Here is a 23512-nt window from a genome sequence, read left to right on the forward strand (position 1 = left end):
AATAAAAATAATCCTTTACTTATTTAAGGTCATTCTACCGTAGTGATTGTGGCTTTAACAAGCAAAGAATGAGGTGGATAAAAAGTTCGATAAATGATATTTGATAGAAATGACTCAATTGGAGAAGGAAAAAAGAAAAAACAATTGCAATGAAGACCAATTTTAATTATATAAATAAGACAATTGAATAATTATTTCATACGAAATATATTACAATCCTGTTTCATTTCGTAGAACTTCATAACTTAAAAAAACCCATGTGGACTTTACCATTATGCCTCTTCTATGCACTTAAGTTGAGATTTTTCACCAAATTTGCCTTAAAATGATTTTTTATATTTAAAAAAAAAAAGGTATAAAAATTGCATGAATCCCACACAAAATTACAAGCAAAAATATCTAAGTGGTGGGGCGGACCCTGCCGTTAACCCGGCCCGTAGTTTCATCTATCCGAGCTGCAACCTTCAGTTATCCACTGCCCTCCCCAAAGCTCCACGTGTCCTTCTTCAACCCACCTCCCGCCATCTCTCTCTCTCTCTCGCTCTCTCTCTATCGACTTTAATGGCTCTCTCCTCACACTTCGTTTCCATTTCCAACCCTCCATCTCTCCCTCCAACAATCTTCACAAGAAACCCAAAACCCTTCAATTTTCCCGCCAAAAAATTCGAATGTTCCGGCGACCGGAGGCTCCTCAAATCCGGCACAGTCAGAGCCAAGCCTAGAGAACTCATCCTCGTCAACCCATCGGTCACAGTTGAGAAGGGCAAGTACAGCTACGATGTCGAAACCCTAATCAACAAGCTCTCGAGCTTGCCTCCGCGAGGAAGCATTGCGCGGTGCCTCGACGCCTTCAAGAACAAGCTCAGCCTCACTGACTTCGCTTTCGTCTTCAAGGAATTCGCGGCTCGCGGCGATTGGCAGCGATCGCTGCGCCTCTTCAAGTATATGCAGCGTCAAATCTGGTGCAAACCCAACGAACACATCTACACCATCATGATCGGATTGTTGGGTCGAGAGGGTTTGCTGGAGAAATGCTCCGAGGTGTTTGACGAAATGCCGAGCCAAGGTGTGTTGGAACAATATTTAAGTTTTACAATTATATTAATGTTGTGTTTGGATCGTGTATTTAAGTAAGGATTTGGAAATTATGTTAATGTTATGTTTGAATTGTATATTTGGGTAAGGATTTGTAAAGTTAAAAGGAAAATGTGGGAGGCAGGGGTGGAGCCAGGATTCCATTGGTTGGGGGCAGATTTTCAAAGGAAAGGCATAGATCTTCTGAGCTGTCGATGGATTGGCTTGAGTTTTGTATGAATTTATGGCTAAGGTGGTCAAAATGTAGGAATTTATAGAGAAGCGGTAAAGTAATATTTGTTAAATTGCTAATAGTTAGAAGAATCTTAATATAATTAATCTATAACATAATATCCTTTGGGTCTGTTTGATTCCACTACTAGAGCATAGGATTGGATTATTAATCCAGTGATGTGCACATTCCTATGTTTGGACGACATAAATGATAGCCAGTTTAGTAATACGTAGGACTTCTAATCCCACAAAATCATGGGGTATTCAATACCAAATGGAGGTAGGTATTAATAATCCCACAGGTATTTATCCTACTAATTAGGTTGGACAGTTAATCCAATGGTGAATCCATGGATTATTAATCGTGTCACTATTATTCCAACCAATCAAACAGGCCATTTAGGCCTTTTTTGATTAACAAGATTAATAGTGAAAGGATTAATAATCTCACTAATTAGTGTAGAATTAGTTATCTAATTAAATTAAATTAGTGAGATAACTATTTATTATGCATTCAAATTTTTTTTTTTTCTTTCATACTTGAAATTATGATCCTTAGTCCTTCTCAATATTAAAAATTCGCCAATTTCATTAGATTGAATATCTGCCATACATGTAATCTAGTTAATAAAATTTACAATCAAATATGGGATTGTGAGTCTATGGACTAACAATGCCAATCTTATACTATAATCCTTGTAATCAAAACATGTCTTTAGATCCATAAAGTTTCACAAGTGATTCCATTAAATAAATTATAGAAACTCACGAGTAAACTATATTCTTTTTCTAAAAATTTAATTGCTGTTAGTAATTTTTTGTTTGTTTAATATGATTTCATACAAATTAAATAAATTATATTACTATTTGTTTATTGCAAGATTTTTTAACATATGATTACTAATAAATTTTTTCAATAATGTTAGAATGATCATCTTTTTACCATAATTTGTTTATTATCTTAACCACTAATGTTTGATACCAACATAGTGTTGACACATAAAATAGTAAACAAAACATAGTAAGAAAATACGATTACCATAACATTATTGTAAAAGTTTATTTGAAAAGCAACTCTACTACATTGTGGACTTTACACATTTTTTTGAGGGCGTTAGATTGAATTTTGGGGGGGCCATAATGTAAAATACAATTTTTTTTTGGAAATGGCATACATTTAAAATTGAAGATTTTCAGAAAGTTTGAGGGACCAGGATCCCCCCTCCTTCCACCCCTGGTGGGAGGAATGTGATTTTTTTTTGGGGTGAAAATTTTGTGATCCAAAGACAGTCTAAATTCATATGTTTTTGGTGGAAAGACGCCAACCAAAATACATGTCAGACACAAACCAAAGATACACATGTTAAGAGACATGTCAGACACTTAGTGAGATTTTGGAGATTTTTGGTTTTATGTCGTAATTGATCCATTAGAACTTGCACGGCTTTAGGACAACGATTTGTCGTGCCTAGACTCACAAATCTCACAGGATTTTCTCTTCCTGTACTATTTATTGTTATTCACTTTTGTTTGATTTTTGATTTCATATTTTTTCATGTTGATATGATATAGATATATTTTGTGAAAGTGAATTTTATATTTAATTGCTTTCGTGCATAAATCCTCAACAAGGTGTTTCCCGTAGTGTCTTCTCATTTACCGCCACAATCAACGCTTACGGACGGAATGGCCAGTACGAAACTTCCCTAGAACTTCTGGAGAAGATGAAAAAGGAGAGAGTTTCGCCGAGCATTTTGACTTACAATACAGTGATCAATGCTTGCGTAAGAGGTGGGTATGATTGGGAAGGCTTATTAGGTTTGTTTGCCGAAATGCGGCACGAGGCGATACAACCTGACTTGATTACTTACAATACTCTGCTCAGTGCATGTGTTAGTAGAGGTTTAGCTGATGAAGCAGAGAGGGTATTTAGGACAATGAATGAGGGTGGTCTTTTGCCTGATATTACTACCTATAGTTATTTAGTTGAGACATTTGGGAGATTGGGTAAGCTAGAGAGGGTTTCGGAGCTTCTAAGGGATATGGAGATTGGCGGGAATTTGCCGGAGATATCTTCTTATAATTTGTTATTAGAGGCTTATGCACATTTGGGTTCTATTAAAGAGGCAATGGGTGTGTTTAGACAAATGCAAGAAGCTGGGTCGATGCCAAATGCGGCGACTTATAGTATTTTATTGGATTTGTATGGGAAGCATGGGAGGTATGATGATGTTCGTGAACTTTTTCTAGAGATGAAAGTGAGCAATACAGAGCCAGATGCCGCTACTTACAATATTCTTATACAGGTTTTTGGGGAAGGTGGGTATTTTAAGGAGGTAGTGACTTTGTTCCATGATATGGTGGAGGAGAGCATTGAACCAAATATGGAGACTTATGAGGGGTTGATATTTGCTTGTGGGAAGGGAGGGCTTCACAAGGATGCGAAGGAAATTTTACTTCACATGAATGAGAAGGGGTTAGTGCCAAGTTCAAAGGCTTATACTGGGGTTATTGAAGCGTATGGGCAGGCTGCGATGTATGAGGATGCTGTTGTTGCCTTGAACACAATGAATGAGGTGGGAAGCAAGCCAACTGTAGAAACTTTCAACTCTTTGATTCAGACATTTGCAAGAGGCGGACTTTACAAGGAGTCTGAAGCAATATTGCGGAGAATGAGTGACTGTGGTATTGCGCAGAACATAGATTCATTTAATGGCATCATTGAAGGATGTAGACAGGGGGGGCGATTTGAAGAAGCTATAAAGGCTTACGTTGAGATGGAAAATGGGAGATGTGATCCCAGTGAGAGAACCCTCGAGGCAGTGTTGAGTGTGTACTGTTTTGCAGGTCTTGTTGATGAGAGTGAGGAGCAGTTTCGGGAAATTAAAGCATTGGGCATATTGCCCAGTGTCATGTGCTACTGTATGATGCTGGCAGTTTATGCAAAGTGTGAGAGGTCAGTATTCATTCAGTTATTTAACAGTTCATTTATTTTGAATCCGCAGATTTGTTTTTATGCTGGTGGTTTGGTTTTTTGTCATTCACCATATTTCAATAACTAGCTATATTTCTTGTATCTTCTTTTTATTTCTTTTGTTTGACAAACATCTTGTTCACTCTCATTGAATTTTTTTTTTCTTTTTTATTAATAAATTTTTTGTTGGTGTTGCTGTTTAAAAGTAAAGTTTAAGAGTAGTTTCCAAATAGGAAGTAAGAATTTGGTAAGAACTAGGAGTTCGTAGAAGTCTATACAGAGCTATGTAAAGCTCATAGTTCAAAAGATAACATGTTAAAATTGATGTATAGAAAAATAGAAAATTGTATTATTGATTGATGTATAGTTATATGTTACAATGATTCCTATATATAGAAGAGTAGGTGGTAGTAGGTGGTAGGTGGAGTAGGTGAAGTGGAGGTGGTAGTGGTGTAGTGGGTTAGGTTTAGTGGAGTAGGTTTAAGTGGGTGAAGTAGGTGATAGGTTTTAACAGCCCCCCGCAAACTCAAGGGGGATAGGAACTAGCCAACTTGAGTTTGGAGAGAGTAACAAAATAAGAAAATAGACGAATACATAAAAGAAAAGAGGATAGGAGACACTGTATGGTCGTGTCAGACCGATGGTGAAGACACTGTATGGTGGTGTCATAACGTTGTAGAGGACACTGGATGGTTGTGTCAGACCGATGTAGAAGATAGTTTATGGGGTCATGTCGGACCGTTGTAGCAGACAATGTTGTGACAGTTGTTGTGACAGTTTACGGAGTCTTGCTGGACCCTTGTAGAAACTAACCGAAATCAATGTCGGGACAGTTTACAGAGTCTTGTCGGACCCATGAAGGAGCTAACCGGAATCAATGTCGGGACAGTTTACAGAGTCTTGTCGGACCCATGAAGAAGCTAACCGGAATCAATGTCGGGACAGTTTACAGAGTCTTGTCGGACCCCTAAAAAGTCGCACCCTCAAAAGGTGTGCCCAATTTTTCAAAAGGCGTGCCCAATCCATAAAAAGGCGTGCCATCAAAAAGGCGTGCCTATCAAAAGGAGCGCCCATGTTGTCGGCGAGCGCCGAGAGGCGCATGATGCGCGTGTCTGCCTCGGCTATTTAACCAAGGTTGAGGCGGAGGCTGTGCAAACCAGTCTGAAACCGCCGAAAATCCTTTGAAAAAAAACTCTTCCGTTTCTGAGAAAGAGATTCTGGAACACTCTGTTGCCATTCTGTAACCAACCTTTCTCTGAAACACTCAGCAACCCATAACATGGCCTCGTCTTCCCGTTCAGCTACCTAGAATATGGCCTCTTCGTCCCGTGGTCTGCTCACTCTTTTTCCCGACCTCAACGAGTCAACAAGAGAGATAACTGGTGCGGTGGCACTGGAAACTCAACCAAGCGCCCCGGAGTTTGCTCCGTTGAACTTTCCTATGCGGCCTGTGGAGCAAAGAATGGCAGTGCAGTCGGATGTGGAGGCCAATCAGTATACATTGAAGTCATGTGTGGAAACCATGACTGCGGTTACAAATTTGTCGAACCGGCTGCAGAGTAGGACAAATGAGGTGCAGCAGTTAAACGCCCAACTGGCTCTGCTCCAACGCATGTATAAGGATGCGCGAGCAGAGATAAGTGTGCTAAAGGCGGAAAACAAGGAGCTGAAGCGGAAGGCCACCGTGATGTTCCGATTTGGAGGGCCGCCATATGCTGCAGTGGAGGAGCAGGGAGTAGTGATCGTGCCCAGTGGAGTGGGAAATACGGAGGCAACACCGTCAAGGGCCGCCCAGGACGAAGGCAAGAAGAAAAGACCGGCGGAATAGGCGAAGAAGTGAGGTCGGTTGGTGGCCGGCTGCAGAAAAGAAAACAAAGCTGTTGGTGTTGTGTGGTGGTTTTTTTGTTTTTTGTTTTTTTTTTTTTTTTGTGTAAAATTGTGATCGAGGTGGATCCCTGAGATGAATAAAATATGGTTTGGTGTGCAAAGCTATATGGTATGAATGGATTTGGAAAAAGATGAAAAATAATGTGAAAGAAAAATAAAGAAAAAATAGAAAAAATATATTTGAAATCAAAAATGAAAGATGGGGGAAATAAGGAAAGTGGTGTGGAGAAAATAAATAAAAAATAATGGAGTTGGAAATCAAACGGAGGAGAGATGATGATTTTTTTTTTTTTTTTTTTTTTTAATATAATATAATAAAAAGAGATATATATATATATATATATATTTAATAAAGAAAGTGGGGAACAAGAGTGTAAGGTGGTGGCTGTATTTGAAAGACAAAAGATAGTGGAGGTAAATATTAAAAGAAAAAGAAAGGAAAAAAGAGAGGGTTTAAAGGGAGAGAGAGAGAAAATCGATTCTGATCTGGGTCTTGGTTTGTTTTTTTTTTTTTGAAAAGAAGAGAGAGAAAAAAAAAATAATAATAAAAAATAAAAAATAAAGAAACAAAGTAAAAAGAAAAAGTGTGGTTCTCTCTCTCTCAGCACCGAGAGAGATTAAAGGGCATTTGGTCTAGTGGTATCACGTGGGTAGCTTTTCTTGGGGCAAGACACCCACGCAATCTCTCCATACATAATGTCAACCAAATTCTTGGCAGAAGTGAGATTAGAATCTGGATAACCATGCCCAAAATCTTCAAGAGGCATTCCATTTGAAATGGATTCTGGACTGGCTCCTAGCTTGTCCACAAAGACAGGTTTTGCACAAGCACTCTTAAATTCTTTCTCAACATTAAAGTTTCCAGATTGTGTAACTCCCACACAAGAGAAGTCAAAGAAGGTCTGGATCTGTTTTGGCCACCCGAGGTTATCGGGGTCGTGGCGGCCTCCATAGCGCATGCATTATACAGGAGCAGAATTACAAGAAGCTGGTGTTGCTTCTGAACAACCGGAAGGATAACAGCTGCGGGCCTCTTCTCGGAAGAAGTGCTGCGGCGCTGGAGGATCTCGAGCTCTACGAGGCCGAGGGAGGGAGGCAGACTGGGAGAGAGCTTCGGCAGTGGCGCTGGCTCAGTGCAGAAGTAGAGGAACAGCTGACGGAGATGATATTACAGTAGGTGGCGCTGCCTTAGGAGCTGTGGTCGGAGCTAGAGTATTCGGCGGAGCTGGGGTGGTGAGGTTGTCTGTGTGTTTTCCGAGAGGAAGAGAAGAGAGAGAGCTAGTGTATGCATGTATCTGTGTGTATGTCTTGAGTGATGGCAACAGTGAAGTGCCGAGAGGGAGAGGGAGGTTTGAATTGGTTGAGATCCGGCGGGCGGTCAAGGCAAGCTTGCCGCCCGCCGAAAGGCGAAGAACACCAAGATCTTTAACCTTGCTCTGATACCATGTTAAAATTGATGTATAGAAAAATAGAAAATTGTATTATTGATTGATGTATAGTTATATGTTACAATGACTGTCTTCTTAGAGGATTTTGTAATGCATTTGAAGATCTTTTAGGATTGTGTGATGCATTTATTTTTAATTATTTGTGTGATGCCTATGGGAAAACTGGGTGTGATGGGCATGATGCTAGGGCTTTCTTGTTCTTTCTTTATTTTTTATGCTAGTAAGCCTTGAACTGCATAATCAGATCTATATAAACCCTTTAATCCTCTAACATAGTTCCCGAGGCTTTTACCTTCTCTTCCTAGAATTTATAGTCCTAACCTCATGAAACCACAAAACCAGTCTTGTTACCATTCATTGGTAGGGTACTGTTTATTGTTCGTAGAATTACCCCCAAAATGCTCCTATCCTATCCTTGTTTAATTGCATCCTAAAACCCTACTGATTTTGGACAAGTTTTGAAAATTTAGCCTACCACCTATGAGTTGATTTTGTAGTGAATTTTGAGTGTGGAAAGCTGCTAGGGTTAGATTTATACAAGGTAGAAGAAATATCTAAGGTTTTTATTTGGGAGAAAGGTTAGTTTGGGTTTGATTTTCAAACGTTTAACGTTTTAGTATTCCTAGAAAATTTTATGGTGCTGTAGTGTGGATTCAGTGGTCATAGGATAGGAGAAAAGGTTGAGGATGATTTGAACTTGACTGGTTAGAGTTAGGGGCTGAAAAGGGGGTTGTTTTTGTGAAGCGAAGTCCTACATTGCCTGAATACTAAAGTAATATTAATCATATAAGCATGAGGGCACCCTCACCTTAATAGCTGGTTTTTGGGTTGAGTTCTACCCAAGACCGTTTAACATGTTATCAGAGCTTGAGTACTCAAGAATGTGTAGGGTGCGTGTCCTTGCCTGCATGCCACCTGAATACTAAAGTAGTATTAAGCATATGGCTTTTGGGGTGAGTTCTACCCAAGACCGTCTAACAGTTCTATGACTCTGGATGGTAACTCAAGAATAGTAACCTGAGTATGTGCACAAAAAGAGGGAAATCACTCTACTCTCACAGGAGTTGGGTAAATTCACACAAACACAATCTCAAATTCTTATAAAACTTTTAAAAATAGAGAAAACACAAATAAAAGAGTCCAGCTACATACTAGTTTAGAAGGAAAATCCTATACAAACTAATAAATCTTCGGTTCTTAGTTTCTTGCAATATAAAGAACTGCCTTTTTTGCACTTAAACTAAATGTTAAACTATTAAAAGAGCCCTTTGAAATCTGATTTATTTTTCTTAGAACCCTCCTCTACCAATTCCCAAGCATCCACAATCTGTTTTATAGCAAAATGGAACTAAATGCTCTATTAGAGCCTTTTTTCTCTTTGGGTTTTGGCACCGTTTTGTTTAATGTGGCTAGTTTGGTTGGAGCGGAATACACGTACCTTTTTAGAGGTTTTTCATGGTGTCTCTTGGTTACAGACTCGCCTTCTTGTAGTTATGTATAGTTGGTTGGAGGGCAGGGTAGATCCGGATCTATTTGTGTCTTTATACTTTTTAGATGAGGTGATTGGTTAGTGCTTGTTTTATTTTTGTGGTTTTCCCTCAATGGGGTGGCCTTCCTGTATTTGTTGCATCTCCTTGATGCTTTCTCAATAATATTTGCTTATTTATCAAAAATAAAAGAGGCAGAAGCTTCATGATTAAAATATGAGGCTTTCCCCCGCTAAAGAAACTGGATGCTCATTGTAATGATGAGATGGAGTCAGTTTCCTGGACTGTAGTTTCTTTTACAAGAAGTAGTGATTTTTTTTTTTTTTTTTTTTGACATAGTAAGCCTATACTTCTCCATTTAAATTGTAAGATTTCAAGATATATAAAAATCAGTTAAGTGTGAAAAATTTGTCATAGTTAATTTCCTCCTCTGCACTTAACGGAATTAAATTAAAATAATGGTTTTCTTCTTAACAACTTTAATAGGGCAGCCCTAATTGACTTCACTTTTTTGATGCATTAGTTCCACGGATATAGGGTTTGCACAATTTCAAATGTCGGAGTAAATTCAATTGATTTTGAACTTAGGATGGAAATATTACTGGTAGTTTGAGGACTATTATTGTTTTGTTACATGGAAATTCCATACATCTTTTTGAGCTCTGGCACTATTATCGCTGAATTTTTTCGTTCTTTAGAACCAAGATGTGGGCTCTAAATATTCAACTTTGGTTGAATCTAGTTGCTCTAGTTGATGAATGAATTAGAGTCTTGTGGACGTTGTCAATTTTGAGAAGAGAAAAATTAGAGGTATGAGTGGTATCTCATCCCCTTTTATATGAAATCATCACCATAATTACAAGAGTGCCCCAAGGCATCAAATAAGAATACTGAATATATATCAAAATAAAATAAGGAATATTCTAACACATTCTAATACTCCCCCTCAAGCTGATGCAAAGATATCTCTCATGCCCAGCTTGTTAAGAATGTCACGGAATAATATATTCCCTAATCCTTTGGTGAGAACATCAGCCAGTTGGTCTCCAAACCTCACAAATGGCGTACTTATAGTGCCACTAGTGAGCTTTTCCTTGATAAAATGCCTATCAATCTCCACATGCTTGATCCTGTCATGCTGAATTGGATTGTGAGCTATATTAATGGCTGTTGTATTGTCACAGTATAGCCGCATAGAATCTGTTTGATGAATCCTCAAATCCCTCAAAAGTAGTCTAATCCATAATAGCTCACATACACTTTGAGCCATAGCTCTGAATTCAGCCTCTGCACTTGACGGTGCAACTACATTTTGTTTCTTGCTTCTCCAAGTAACTAGATTTCCTCTAACAAAGGTACAATAGCCAGAGGTTGACCTTCTATCAGTGACTGATCCAGCCCAATCAGCATCTGTATATGCCTCCACACTAAGATGACCATGTTTAGAGAAATAGAGACCCTTTCCCGAAGAAGACTTCAAGTACCTCATAATCCGCATAACTGCCTCTAAATGAATCACACGTGGAACACGCATAAACTGACTAACCATACTCACTGCGATAGCAATGTCAGGACGCGAATGGGATAAGTAGATAAGTTTACCCACTAGCCGCTGATATCTTCCCCTGTTCACAAGGTTGCCTCATTGATCCTCACTAAGTTTCATTCCAGGCTCTAATGGTGTATCACAGGCTTTACTTCCAAGCATCCCAGTTTCTTGTAACAAATCAAGCACATACTTTCTTTGACATATGAAGATGCCATTTTTGGACCGAGCAACTTCAATACCGAGAAAGTACTTCAAGCTGCCTAAGTCTTTGATTTCAAACTCATTGGCCAAATACTCCTTTAACCGAGGAACCTCCTCAAACATCATCCCCTGTGAGTACAATATCATCCACATAAACACTAATCTGTCTTCTTCCTATAAAGCTTTTCTTTTTAAAGTTTCTTCTGTGAGTCTTCTTTCTAATTTTTAGGATGCTCTTTCTACTCCTGAATGGAAACATGCCATGATGGAGGAGATGAGAGTCCTGGCTAAAAATGGCACTTGGGAATTGGCTAAGTTACCTAAGGGCAAACAACCTGTTGGATGTAAGTGGGTGTACACAGTGAAGCACAAAGCCGATGGTTCAATTGAACGTTATAAGGCAAGATTGGTGGCCAAGGGCTTTACACAGACATATGGAGTAGATTACCAGGAGACATTTGCTCCTGTTGCTAAGATGAACTCTGTCAGAGTCCTTCTCTCTCTTGCCTTTAATCTCGACTGGCCGCTCCATCAATTTGATGCGAATAATGCCTTCTTACATGGAGATTTGGAAGAGGAAGTGTACATGCACATTCCCCCAGGCTTTGAGGATGTTAAAACCAAAGGAAAAGTATGCCGACTATGCAAGTCACTTTATGGACTCAAACAGTCGCCTAGGGCTTGGTTTGAGAGGTTTACTCAGGCCATGTTGCAATATGATTTCAAACAGAGTCAAGCTGATCATACTTTGTTTGTGAAACACTCCTCACATGGTAAGACGACAACACTTATTGTTTATGTGGATGATATTGCACTCACAGAGGATGATGTTGAGGAGGTTCCTCCGTTAAAGGAGTATTTGGCCAATGAGTTTGAAATCAAAGACTTAGGTAGCTTGAAGTACTTTCTCGGTATTGAAGTTGCTCGGTCAAAAAATGGCATCTTCATATGTCAAAGAGAGTATGTGCTTGATTTGTTACAAGAAACTGGGATGCTTAAGTAACAAAAAAGATGGATGCCCAAGACGACGGTGCCACAGCCATAGGTCTTCCTTGGTAGATGGTAACTGAGTGGATGAATGAACCTGTTTGTCGGTTTGATCCAGGATATAGAGACCATTCGCGTTTCTGCCACTGCCAATCATCTTCCTTGTGATAAAGTCCTGAAACAGACAATGATCAGGAAAAAAGGTTACACTATAATTCAAGTCCCGAGTAATACGACTCAAAGATAAAAGATTAATACTAAAATCGGGAACATGTAGTACAGAAGACAAATGAAGGAAAGCTGTGGCATAAATTACACTTTTCCCGGACACAAAAGAAATGGTACCATCAGCAATTCAAACTTTATCCTGCCCTGAAGAAGGGGTGTATGTGGAGAACAAATCAGAAGACCTAGACATATGATCGGAAGCACCAGAATCGATAATCCAAGGCAACGTTTGATGAGATAGAAAAACACTTGTAGAAGAAGCTAAGTTACTTGAAGATGAACTAGAAGCTCAACGGTCTAGCAAGTGGCGAAGAGCAACCTCCAACTCAGAAGTAGAAAATCCAGATATATCAGCAGATGAAACAACTGTATCAGAATGATGAGCTCGGGCATTAGACCCACGACCTCTAGATTGACCGGAACGACCCCCTCGAGACCCAGAATGATCTCCACGATCCCCAGATGGCGGCCTATGCAACTTCTAACAAGTCTCACGGGTGTGGCGAGGGCGACGACAATAGTCACAGAAAAGGGTATCCTTCTCAGAAGGGGGACGGGAACCACGATCCCCATCTCGAGAGGGTGCAGAAACCAGGGCAGATTGATTAGAAGAGGCAGATGGAAGCATAGCAGAACGACGACTCTCCTCATTCTGTACATAAGCAAACGCTTCTTGGAGAGGAGGAAGTACATCCATTCCAAGCACATGACTCCTAACATGATCAAACTCCACATTCAGACATTCCAAAAATTTGAAGACCCGCACTTGTTCAACAAATTTTCGGTACCCAGCAAAATTAGTGGGACATACAGGCTTGTAGTCCTGAAGATGATCAAGTCTCTTCCATTCATTGCTAAGGAAAGTAAAATATTGGAGGATAGTCGTCTCACCCTGGACGGACCTGTCAATGGAGCGTCGCAACTCAAAAGTCTGTGAAAAATTGCCTTTGCGGGAATACGTAGTGGCCACAGCCTCCCAAATATCCGGTGCCGTGTCCATAGACAAGTATCCTTCACCAATCTTCGGAACCATGGAATGTATCAACCAACCCATGATAAGGGAATTGGTAATTTCCCACTGATCATAACCCGGATCTGTAGGGCTAGGGGCCTGAACGCGTCCATCAACATACTCCAGCTTCCTTTTGCTCTTCAAAAATATAGTCAAACTCTGCGACCACGCTAGATAATTCTGACCATTAAAGAGAGAGGTGGTGATTTTCTGGCCATGGTTGAGGGAGTCAGTCATAGTAGTAGGCAAACCAGGACTTGCGCCCTAAAGAGTAGGCTGTGTAGTGGTAGACTCACCAGTCAATTCTGCCATGAATACTCTACTATGGAACCCTCACAACAAACACTGGTCTAATCACAAACCCAGAAGATGGGTAATATATCAAACAGAACAAACGGAATTTAATAGAACATTTTTTTTTTTTGGAGAAGAAGACAAAAAAATGAGAGAGAAAAGAAACTACATGAATAAAGGAGCACTAATCACCGAATAAGACCAATGTAACCCACAGATCGACGACTGAATCACAGAGAAAAAATATCGACTGAACTCTAGTTACTTCGAGAGTCGACTGAACCGGAGAGCTCCTGAGTGGCTATCAACGGCCTGAGGGAGGAGAATGCACCCGACTGAACATCCAAGCCCGTCGACAGACCTGGGCTGGGAAAAAGGGGAGCTCCGACTCACCCTTGGGTGCAGGCGAAGCCTTCGAAAGCTACAGCTAGGGCTTCCGACGTCCTTGAAGGACGCGACTTAGGACTGTCGGGGCCCTAGGAGGCTGTGAGTGGTCCTGATGTAACCCTAGGGAGATGGCGGCTGGTGGGATGTGGACTGCGGCTGGGGTGGTGGTGTGAAGGTGGCTGTAGGTTGTGGTTTGCTAGGGTTTTAGAGTGGCTTTGATACCATGTCAATTTTGAGAAGAGAAAAATTAGAGGTATGAGTGATATCTCATCCCCTTTTATATTAAATCATCACCATAATTACAAGAGTGCCCTATGGCATCAAATAAGAATACTGAATATACATCAAAATAAAGTAAGGAATATTCTAACACATTCTAACAGATGTTAAGGTGATTTCTCTTTTCATCATTTTCCTGTTTGTAAATTCATCTCATATCCTGCCATCCATATTTTCAGGTGGGATGATGCCTATGAATTGCTGGATGAGATGTTCACAAACAGGGCATCCAATATTCATCAAGTGATTGGGCAGATGATCAAGGGAAATTATGATGATGAGTCGAACTGGCAGATGGTGGAGTATGTGTTTGACAAACTTAATTCTGAAGGCTGTGGTTTGGGGATAAGGTTCTACAACACACTTCTAGAAGCACTCTGGTGTCTGGGGCAGAAGGAACGGGCTGCCAGAGTTCTCAATGAAGCAACAAAGCGGGGACTTTTTCCCGAGTTGTTTCGTACGAACAAACTTGTGTGGTCTGTGGATGTACACAGGTACGATGGGGTATTTATCACTCATTGACTACTTTCTTCTCCCAAGTAGAAAAAATCTACATCACCAAGTATTGTTAGTTTAATTTAATGCTATGTTTAGTTCATTGGAGTGAGTTGGAATGGAATGATCATTCCATCAAAATATTGATTCTCACATTTAGTTTACTAAAAACATATTAAAAATGTATTGCAAATGGAATCATCATTCATTATTGTAAAGGAATGATCATTCCATAAGACAAGGCCGGCTCAAGACAAATTGAGGCCTAAAGCAACAAGTTAAAATGAGGCTTTTACTATTATGTAAAAAGTATTTTTCTAGGATTTTGATATACGAAATTACCAATTAAATCTTCCTTTCAAGTTTTGTTACACAGTTTAATACTTCAATTAATTTTAAAAATTCTTCAAAAAGTGTATTGTCTCATAATCTCAATACCAAATTTCTCATCAATTTATAAGAGAGATGTCATATCAAAGCATAAGAAACTTTTGTAAAATTTGTTAGTTTACTTATCATTACTCATATTATATATTTATTATTTCGGTTAGTAAAAGAAACTAGTAAAAAAAAATATTTATTTGTATAATATTACTTATTTTAAATAACAATTTTAGGCCTTCTTTCTTCATGGGTGGAGCCTTTTTTTAATTAAAAAATGATAAAATTATATAGGCCTTAACTATAATTTTTGAAAATTTGGGGCCTTAGTAACATTTGTTGCCTAAAGCATTGGCTTTGATGACTTAAAGGGTAAGTCGGGCCTGCCATAAGGACACTAAAAAATGACAATTCCATTCCAATCCACCTTCATTCCAATGAACCAAACGCTACCTTAAAGCAATGCTACACATATCACACTTTTCTACCACAGTTGATAATTTGATTTAGCATGTGATGTGTTATCACTATATTGGTAATATGCATAAGTGGTGGGACCTGGACCTGTTAAGCCAATACAATAATGACACATGAGATGGTAAACCAAATGTGGCATGTGTAGCATTACTCTTAGTTTTATTGTCATATTGATGTTGATGATTCTGCAGGATGTGGGCAGGTGGTGCTTGCACAGCAATATCTGTTTGGTTCAATAACATGTATGAAATGTTCAAAAATGGGGAGAATCTTCCTCAATTGGCAACTGTTGCTGTAGTGTAAGTTTTTTCTTCCTCTTCACCACTCACCTTCATTTTTCCTTCTCGAAACAACTTGAAGATACTTGGGTTTACGAATGACAATGGTTTATTTCTCTGTTAACTAGACGGGGGCAAATGGAGAAGAGCTCAATAACACGAGATTTCCCTGTTGCAAGTGCTACCTATTCTTTTCTGATAGATAATGTTTCGTCATCCTTTCGCTTCCCTGGTTGGAACAAGGGGCGAATTATCTGTCAGCGGTCTCAGCTTAAAAGGTTTTTGTCTGATACAGAGCCGTCTTCAGATGGGTCCAAAAAGGACAAGTTAATAACTTTAAGCAACACTCCCTTTCCCCTTCTGGGGATGAGAACAACCACAGCTGATGTCATGAGAGACCAACATGGGAATGCTGATACCAAAACAAGCATTAAAATGACAACAGAGCTTTTGACAAGCACGGTATAATAGATGAAACAAAAGTATAGATCACCTTTCAGGGATGGTTGTTCTGGCTTAAGAGATCACAGCAATTTAATCGAAATGAAAAGAGGATTTGAGGATTTCATTCAGATATATTATAATGTTTCCTCTTGGTGAAGAATGAATTTATTTTGGTACCCGTTAGAAAATAACCGAACAGTGGATACATGCTGTCGCAGCAGTTGCGGACTGGTTTGATTGAAGCCAATTTTTCTGTGGCTTTACCCAAAGAGAATTGAGCAGAGGTGAGAAAATGGTTGATTTTTTCAAATCTAATATGTACATGAATCTCTTGTTTTAAACATTTCTTTACTTTTAAAAAAAAAAAAAATGTCAAGTTATGTTTGAATTAAGGATTTGGAGTGGGATTTGTAAAGAAGAAGGAAAAAGGATGGTACCCTTTTCCTTTCCCTAGTCAAATCATTGATCCAAACACAGCCTAAATGTTCGATTGGCTTCATATTTTTGTACTCTTAATGAAATATAAATGTCCAAAAAATAGTTTTTGTTAACCTACTTGCTGCATATTTGTAGGTGCTTTGGTGACCACTGGTGTTATAGGTCAAGGCTGTCAAGTGCTACCTCGTTGATCTCTTCACCTTGACGTCAGCCATCATGTAACAGGTACTTTGATATAAATAATTAACTGAAAAAAAATAGACATATGAAGATTCCTGACGGTGATTTGTCTTGCAAAACACTTGTTAAGTGGTTGCTTTGGCCATCTGAAGTAATTATGTAATCCAAGTTCCTGAAAGCAATGTAGAATTCTAAAGTCTCTCCCAATACAATATTCCCTCTGAGAACTGGTTGACATTAGTATTTTGGCACGTAGAGAGTTTCTAAATGGCTAGATGCTGAATAAAACGTCAGGAATTATATAGAGATAATGTTCAGATATAGAATAATCTGTTTGGTTTGGTTGTGTTGAGGGAAAATTTAGTACTGAACCAAACTCTTTAGTTTTGTTAGATGAGGAATCGAAACTGACCCACATTAGTACGGTTAACTTTTTGTCGGTTTTCCGTTTAGTGTAAAAAATTAACTAGAGGTTTTTAAAGGATTTTATAGAAACTTATAGAATATCAAGATAAATGAAAAGAGAGGGTGGGGACTGCTTTATAAATGCCTTCCTCTCAAACTTTTATTTAAGAGCTGTAGCATTGGTCACTCATCGTTTAATGTTCAGAGAATAAGAATATTGAAAGTATTTAAATATAATATTTTAGTCATTTCGGTTGGTGAGTGTTGTACAACTTTCCAGAACCAAAATAGATCATACCTTAGTGAAAAAATGACTGAAACCCAAAATTTCAGCTGGTCTCCAGCTGTTGGTTCGGTTCCATCCTTGTTTATATATATATATACACATTTCAGGGTGGAGGTTGAAGGTTCCATTTCATGGAGGGGGTTTCTTTCAATCATATTAGGGAATAAATCTTCTTCCACGGTGGTTGGGCAGATTCTGTTGTGGCTTAGTTGTGGAGTTAGCACTAAAAATCTAGGACACTGGTGGTAATGAAAAATTAAACAGAGATTGTCCTCTTCTACTGACACTAAATTGGATTTCAAAGGAGAATATTGTTGGTCAAAGGGGAAGAAAGTGTAGATGTGCACTTCTTGTAGAATATATAATCATGTAGGGCAAAAATTATTCAAATATTACAACTTGCAAAGCACTCATTCTATTATATATAATTTTTGTTATGGATGTTCTAACCAACTTTACATGTTGTCAATCTCCTTTCTTTACATAGCATACAAACAAAGTAGGGTAGGAAAGAATAGAAAAGTCTCAATGCAGCCCACCAAGTAAAGACATCATCATATATATATATATATATATATATAGGAAAGTAGTGGTTTTTTCCTTTCTTATATGGCACATTCTAAGGACTAATTTTTTTTTTTCTAAAAAAATTACATCAGCATGTATTTCCATTTACATGTACAAAAACCTAAATTCAATTTAAATTATACTAACTTTATCTATTTTTTATAGGTTCTATTTGAGTTTTATATGAAATCTAACTACAAATTCTATATGGATTATACTTTGATTATATAAAATATTTTCTGCATTATTTTATAGAATCTTGATTGGTAGCTCGAAAAAGCCCTCCCCCGAATTCCCCGAATTTGAAAAGAAGAAAGAAGAAGAAGAAAGAAGAAGGAAAGGAGGGGCCAACATCAACCAGAGGGGGGCTTTGGCAGAGGCGGGGGCGGGGGGCGGAGGCAGAGGCAGGGGGCAAAGGCGACGGCGGGGCTGGGTTGCGACGGGGCTGGGCTGCGACGACGACCGGGCTGGGCGATGATCGGCGATCGGCGAACCTCTCTTCTTTTTCTCTCTCTCTCTCTCTTCCCATCTTCTTCTCTCTTTCTCTCCCTCTTCCTCTCTGCGTTTCAGACTGGAAAATGGAAGAAAAAAAAGAAAAAAAAAAAGAAGGAAAATGTCCAAAACGATGTCGTTTTGGGCATTCGGGGGATTCGGGGAAAAAAGTTTCGAGTTACAAAACATTATTCTATTTTATATAGTAATTACAACTCACAGGAAAAAAAACCCTACATAATAATGATACTTTCGAACAACTTCTAAAGTTTGGATTTATTGCTTGAGTTACTTTTGCAATTGCGAAACAGTAAGTTCTTTTATGTTTTGATATCATATTACAGATGATTATTCACTTAACATACTGAGATATATCTATTGCTTGGATGTTTTCATTTATTTTTTTATTTTTGGGTTTAGATGTTATTATGAGATTCTTTCTTGATTAGTCGTAGTTGAATTCATTTTATATAATTGATATTTTAATTTAATTAAGAGTGTTTATTCTACAATCATATAATTTAATATATATCATATAAAATCATTATAAGATTATCTAATTACAACATATTTATGTTTAAATTTTTCAATAAATTTTATATAGTTTCTATTTCTACACATTTTTAAATTCCAAATGAATATAAAAAAAAATTAAATAGTTAGATTATTATTAATTTTATGTGACTAATTCTTCTTCTAATTTAACTATTATTTTTAATATCAAAATGAGTATTTATTTTACTATCTTATAATTTAATATATATCATACAAAATTATTATATGATAATTACACTTTTATCATACGATAGAACTAAAATGATCAAAATACACAAATAATTTAACTAAAAATTAATATATATTAGCGGGCGGCACAGGCGGCAATTCAGATAACTAATAATAAAAATAAATAATAAAGAATTTAATATCATAATATGTATATTGCTTAAGTGATAAGTATGTTCTTAATAAAATCTAAGGTGTTGGGTTCAAAATTTGCTTACGCTGTATATAATAATTTTTTTATTTTAGCATATATAAAGTTGTCACGTGACATGAGGAGAATAAGATTTTACCAAATCAATTTAGGCATTCACTTTATAATAGTATAGATAAATATTTAAGTAACATTTTTATAAAATGATAGTGCCAATATTATTAAAATAAATAATTAAAATCATACTTTAATTTTAATTTTTTTATAACACACAAATCGTACCATTAAATATTTTTTGAAAAAAAAATTGCACATATGTTATACGGGTGAACTACTAGTTATGCCTAATAAACACCTTAGTTTAGAGCCAAGATAGTGAAACCGGTAGGCTACTATTAATGAAGAAATTTTTTTAGATAACCAACAACATGAAAATGATTAAAAACAAGAGTTTATGTGATGATTTTGAGAGTAACATTTGGTTGATAGTTTTAGAATTTGGAACATATCAAGTAAATTATTTTGTTATTTGTATAGAATAATTGGTTTAACATGCCAATTTCATAAACGTTCTGTTTGGTTGGGAGATTTTGGAAATGATTTGGAAAGGAAAAAGAAAAGGAAAAGGAAAAGGAAAAAGAAAAAGAAAAATGTAGGTAAAATGTGAATAAAATATACCTATATTTTATCTAATTTTATATACATTTTCTCATTTCTCTTCCAAATCTCTCTTAAAATTTTCCAATCAAACACAACGTAAATGTTACTTGTAATCAGAATCCTTAGTTTGTTAGTAGTTCTCTCAAATTAAATGAATTGAGTTCAATTTTAGTGGGATATCAAATCTGGCTTAATAAATTTAAGGGAAATGTTTGAGGGCTCGAAATCCCTGGCTCGAATGCCCCGAATGCCCAAAACGACGTCGTTTTGGGCATTCCGTTTTTTTTTTCTTCTTTTTTTCCGTCATTTTCGACCTCTGCAATGCAGAGGAAGAGGGAGAGAAAGAGAGGGAGAGGGAGAGGGAGAGGGAGAGAGAGAGAGAGAGGTCGCGTCGCCTGCGCCTCCCGCCGCCGATCGTGTCGGCCACCGCCGATCGCGTCGCCTCCGCCGATCGCATCGGCCACCGCCGATCGCGTCTGCCTCGCCTCAGCCCCTCCTCCTCCATTTTTTAGGCCCCCTCCAGTCCTTCCTCCCCCTCCCCTCCCCTCCCCTCCCCTCCCCCTCCTTCCCTTCTTCTTCTTCTTCCTCCTTCTTCTCAAATTCGAGCCAAATTTGGCTCGAAACCCTTTCGGGCCCTGTAGCAGAGCTCTAAATTTAATTAGGAATTCGGCAATGGGTACCTCAATCGTACTTCCTCTTTATTTCCATGTGATAAGTTCCCATTTAACAATATTTCAGTGCTTAGGTCTGAAATGTGGATCATTGAACTAATGCATTGGTTCTACATCAAATGATAGTATAAATGTGTTTGGGAAGTTGATTAAATTTTTTTTATAATTTGATGTAATATTTATAGGAGAAAAAATAAAATAATTATAAATTTAATGTAATATTTTATTTTATTAACTATTTTAACTTATTTTATTTTTTTATGAATTTTAGTCAAAAAAAAATAATGAAAAAAAAAAAAAAACCAAACCCACTTGCCGCCAAACAGGATAGGAAAGAAGAGACAAGTCTCACTGCAGCCCACCAAGTACAGACATCATCATATATATTTAGAAAAAGGGTAATGATACATCCCATTAAAAGTGGTGTTCTAAAGCACCACTAATGAGTTGACAAACACTTTCACTAAAAAAAAATAAAAATACAAGATACAAGAAGTGGGTCCCGTTCACTGCCACGTCACTAGTAGTGCTTTTAGAGCACCACTTTTAGTGGTCTCAAACATTATTGTTATAGGTGTGTTTTCCCCTTTCCTGAATGACACATTTCAAGAGTTTATTTGTTTTTAAAAAAAAATTTACGGCTCCGTTTGGAAAGATGGTTTATGAGTTTTTTTTGGTTATTTTAATCACAAAAGATAAAATAAGTTATTTTAGTCACAACAAACAAAATATCACATCACATCTAATCCATATTATACTCCTCTCATCAAAAAAAAAATCAAAAAAATCAAAAAATCAAAAAACTAACCTACTTTCCAAACGAAGACTACATCAGTATGTATTTTCATTCACACAAACCCAAATTCAGTTTAAATTATACAAACTTTACCTATATGAGCTCTCTTTGAGTTTTACATGAAATCTAAATATAAATTCTATATGGATTATACTTGATTATACAAAATATTTTCTGTATTATTTTATATAATAATCACAACTTACAAGAAGAAAAATTTACACAATAATAATAATACTTTCGAACAACTTCTAAAATTTAGATTTACTGCTTGAGTTAATTTTACAATTGCTAAACAGTAAGTTATTCTATGTTTTGATATCATATTACAGAAGATTAATCACTTAACACACTGAGATATATCTATCGTTTGGATGTTTTCATTTATTTTTTTCCTTTTAGATTTAAATGTTATTATGAGATTATTTCTTGGTTAATCATTGTTGAATTTATTTTATATAGTTGATATTTTAATTTAATTAAGAGTATTTGTTTTATAATTATATAATTTAATATATATCATATAAAGATTTTATATGATAATCCAATTACAACATATTTATGCTTAATTTTTTTAATAAGTTTTATATAATTTATATTTTTACACATTTTTATTTTCCAAATGAATATAAAAAAAAATTGAATAGTTAGAATTACTTTTAATTTTATGTTACTAATTCTTCTTATAATTTAACTATTATTTTTAATAACAAAATCAGTTTTTATTTTACTATCTTATAACTTAATATATATCATATAAAATTATTATATGATAATTACACTTTTATAATATGATAGAACTAACATGATCGAAATACACAAATAATTTAATTAAAAATTAATATATACTAGCGGAAAGTAATAATAAAAATAAATAATAAAAAATTTAATATTATAATATGTGTGCTGCTTAAATAATAAGTATGTTCTTAATGAAATCTAAGATTTTTGGTTCAAAGTTTGCTTATGCTGTGTATAATAAATTTTTTATTTTAGCATATATAAAGTTACCACGTGACATGAGGAGAATAAGATTTCACTAAATTAATTTAGGCCTTCATTTAATAATGGTATAGATAAATATTTAAGTGACACTTTTATAGAATGATAGTGTCAATATTATCAAAATAAATAATTAATTTCAAATTTTAATTTTAAATTTAAATTATTTTTTTATAACGCAAACACCATCAAATTTTTTTTTTTTTTAAAAAAAACATGTATATTATACGGGTCAACACTAGTTATGCCTAATAAATTCATGAGTTTAGAGTCAAGATAGTGAAACCGATAGGCTACTAGTAATCAAGAAAATTTTTTAGGTAACCAACAACATGAAAATGATTAAAGACGAGTTTATGTGATGATTTTGAGACGAACATTTCGTGGATAGTTTTAGAATTTGGAACGTGCCAAGTAAATTACTTTGTTATTTGTATAAGAATAATTGGTTTAACATGCTAATTTCATTAACGTTGTGTTTGATTGAGAGATTTGGAGAGGAATTTAGAAAAGAAAAAAGAAAAGAGAGGTGGAATATGAATAAAATATATTTATATTTCACCTAATTTTATACACTTTCTCTCTTTTCTTTTTCAAATTACTCTCAAATTTTCCAATCAAACACAACGTAAATGTTACTTGTAATAAGAATCCTTAGTTTGTTAGTTGTTCTATCAAATTAAGTGAAATGAGTTCAATTTTAGCGGGTTATTCAATCTGGCTTAATAAATTTAATTAGGGATTCGGCAATGGATACCTCAATCATACTTCCTCTTTATTTCCATGTGATAAGTAGTTGTAAGATTTTATGTATTATTGATTGATATATTAATACAAGATTGATAATATTCTGTATATTACAATTCCTATATATAGAGGAGAAGATGGTAGTGGAGTGTGTGATAGTGGAGGTGGATGGTAGTGGAGTGTGTGATAGTGGAGGTGGTAGGTGTGGAGAAAGATAG

The 23512-nt window shown here is 36.5% G+C and overlaps 1 protein-coding gene across 4 annotated transcripts; it reads left to right on the top strand.

The window, feature by feature from the left end:
* Positions 1–461: 461 nt before the first annotated feature.
* On the top strand, positions 462–18375 carry LOC114257149 (pentatricopeptide repeat-containing protein At1g74850, chloroplastic). 4 transcript variants are annotated; one of them, XM_028196918.2, is made up of 7 exons: positions 464–1066; positions 2941–4264; positions 14221–14535; positions 15586–15693; positions 15801–16400; positions 16690–16779; positions 18248–18375. In XM_028196918.2, the coding sequence occupies exons 1-5, from the start codon at positions 562–564 to the stop codon at positions 16138–16140; spliced, it is 2592 nt and encodes an 863-aa protein (XP_028052719.2). In that variant the 5' UTR covers positions 464–561; the 3' UTR covers positions 16141–16400; positions 16690–16779; positions 18248–18375. The 4 variants fall into 4 exon arrangements, with proteins under 4 accessions (XP_082778677.1, XP_082778676.1, XP_028052719.2 ...); XM_082922551.1 differs by lacking the exon at positions 14221–14535 and having other exon boundaries at positions 462–1066; XM_028196917.2 differs by lacking the exon at positions 18248–18375 and having other exon boundaries at positions 16690–17038.
* Positions 18376–23512: the final 5137 nt, after the last annotated feature.

This window comes from Camellia sinensis, chromosome 4, assembly GCF_055761805.1.
Source record: "Camellia sinensis isolate YWXY chromosome 4, ASM5576180v1, whole genome shotgun sequence".
Taxonomy (NCBI): Eukaryota; Viridiplantae; Streptophyta; class Magnoliopsida; order Ericales; family Theaceae; genus Camellia; species Camellia sinensis.

Bases quoted from the DNA above. Each gene is read 5' to 3' on its own strand.
- LOC114257149 (XM_028196918.2), top strand. From the start codon at position 562: ATGGCTCTCTCCTCACACTTCGTTTCCATTTCCAACCCTCCATCTCTC. The intron at 14,536-15,585 runs GTACGATGGGGT...ATGATTCTGCAG, and splicing joins TGGTCTGTGGATGTACACAG to GATGTGGGCAGGTGGTGCTT. The intron at 15,694-15,800 runs GTAAGTTTTTTC...TCTGTTAACTAG, and splicing joins TTGGCAACTGTTGCTGTAGT to ACGGGGGCAAATGGAGAAGA.